Below are 1,211 nucleotides of genomic sequence, written 5' to 3'. Positions count from 1 at the left end.
TGGAAAGGAGGTGAAAGGAGACAAATTTAGAGAAGAAAATGTTTCGGTCATTACCCGGATTCGAACCCGGGACTTTTGAATGAGAGGCCAACACCTTAACCTCTAGGCCACGAGAGCCCCCCACCTTTCTCTATCCAGGGCTAGCGTCTTGGTGTTATTCCATGTTTTCCCACATTTCTGCACACCCATTTCTGTGATTCTTCTCCAGGTACCACGTGGTCTTCCCGTTGATTTTTCACACTGTGGGCTCCAATCAAACACTTTCTTTGTTATGCAGCTGCTTGGCTTCCTGAGAGTACGTCCAATCCATCGCCACCGCCTTCTTCCTACCTCATCTCTGACTTGACTCTGTCGTGTTCTCCTTAGCACTTCCTCGTTGGTGACCTTGTCTGTCCATCTGATCCTCGTTGACTTCCTTATAATGTACCATTGAGGGGTCTGGTCTTGTCAGGGCGGTTTGCTGGCCAGATTGAGGGCGCAAAGCTTGTGCCAAGATAGCCGCGTTTCAATTTGAAGGTCACAATCGATTTTAGTCGAATTCGGTGGAATTGTGCCAAAATTGTAGCTTTTGCCCCCTCTACGGAGAAAAATACCTGGCTGGCCCTTACTCAATACAACTGAATTCGATTGGCAAGTCAACGAGGTATCATAGCCAACCAACCGATCAACCAACCAACCAACCAACCAGCCAGTTAATCAAGCAATCAACAAACCAACCAACCAACCAACCTACCAACCAACTAACCAACCAACCAACCAACCAACTAACCAACAAACCAACCAACCAATCAACCAACCAATCAACCAACCAATCAACCATCTAACCAACCAACCAACCAGCCAACCAACCAACCAATCTACCATCCAACCAACTAACCAGCCAACTAACCGATCAACCTACCAACTAATTAACCAACCAACTAACCAACCAACCAACCAGCCAACCAACTAACCAACCAACCAACCAGCCAACTAACCAACCAACCAACCAGCCAACTAACCAACCAACCAACCAATTAACCAACCATTCAACCAACCAACCTGCCAAACCAACCAACCAATGATCTGATATTCCATCACATCATGACCACGCCACAAAGGCTTCCCTCCCCCTTCACCACCTGTAATGGCACCATGTTTCCGGGACAGTGATAGGGTTGAGGATAAACAATATAATTTATGGTTAACTTACATGATATGTGGGTTTAGGG

The 1,211-nt window shown here is 46.7% G+C and overlaps 1 protein-coding gene across 1 annotated transcript in view; it reads right to left on the bottom strand.

The window, feature by feature from the left end:
* Positions 1 to 331: 331 nt before the first annotated feature.
* Positions 332 to 1,211, bottom strand: part of LOC101864668 — a 39,919-nt gene continuing 39,039 nt past the window's right edge. Inside the window, exon 5 of the mRNA XM_013088926.1 lies at positions 332 to 460. Within this exon, the coding sequence (XP_012944380.1) occupies positions 332 to 460 (129 nt within the window). The remainder of the gene's footprint in view (positions 461 to 1,211) is intronic.

This window comes from Aplysia californica, unplaced genomic scaffold (assembly GCF_000002075.1).
Source record: "Aplysia californica isolate F4 #8 unplaced genomic scaffold, AplCal3.0 scaffold00024, whole genome shotgun sequence".
NCBI lineage: Eukaryota > Metazoa > Mollusca > Gastropoda > Aplysiida > Aplysiidae > Aplysia > Aplysia californica.
This window is presented reverse-complemented; position numbering and strand designations above follow the sequence as displayed.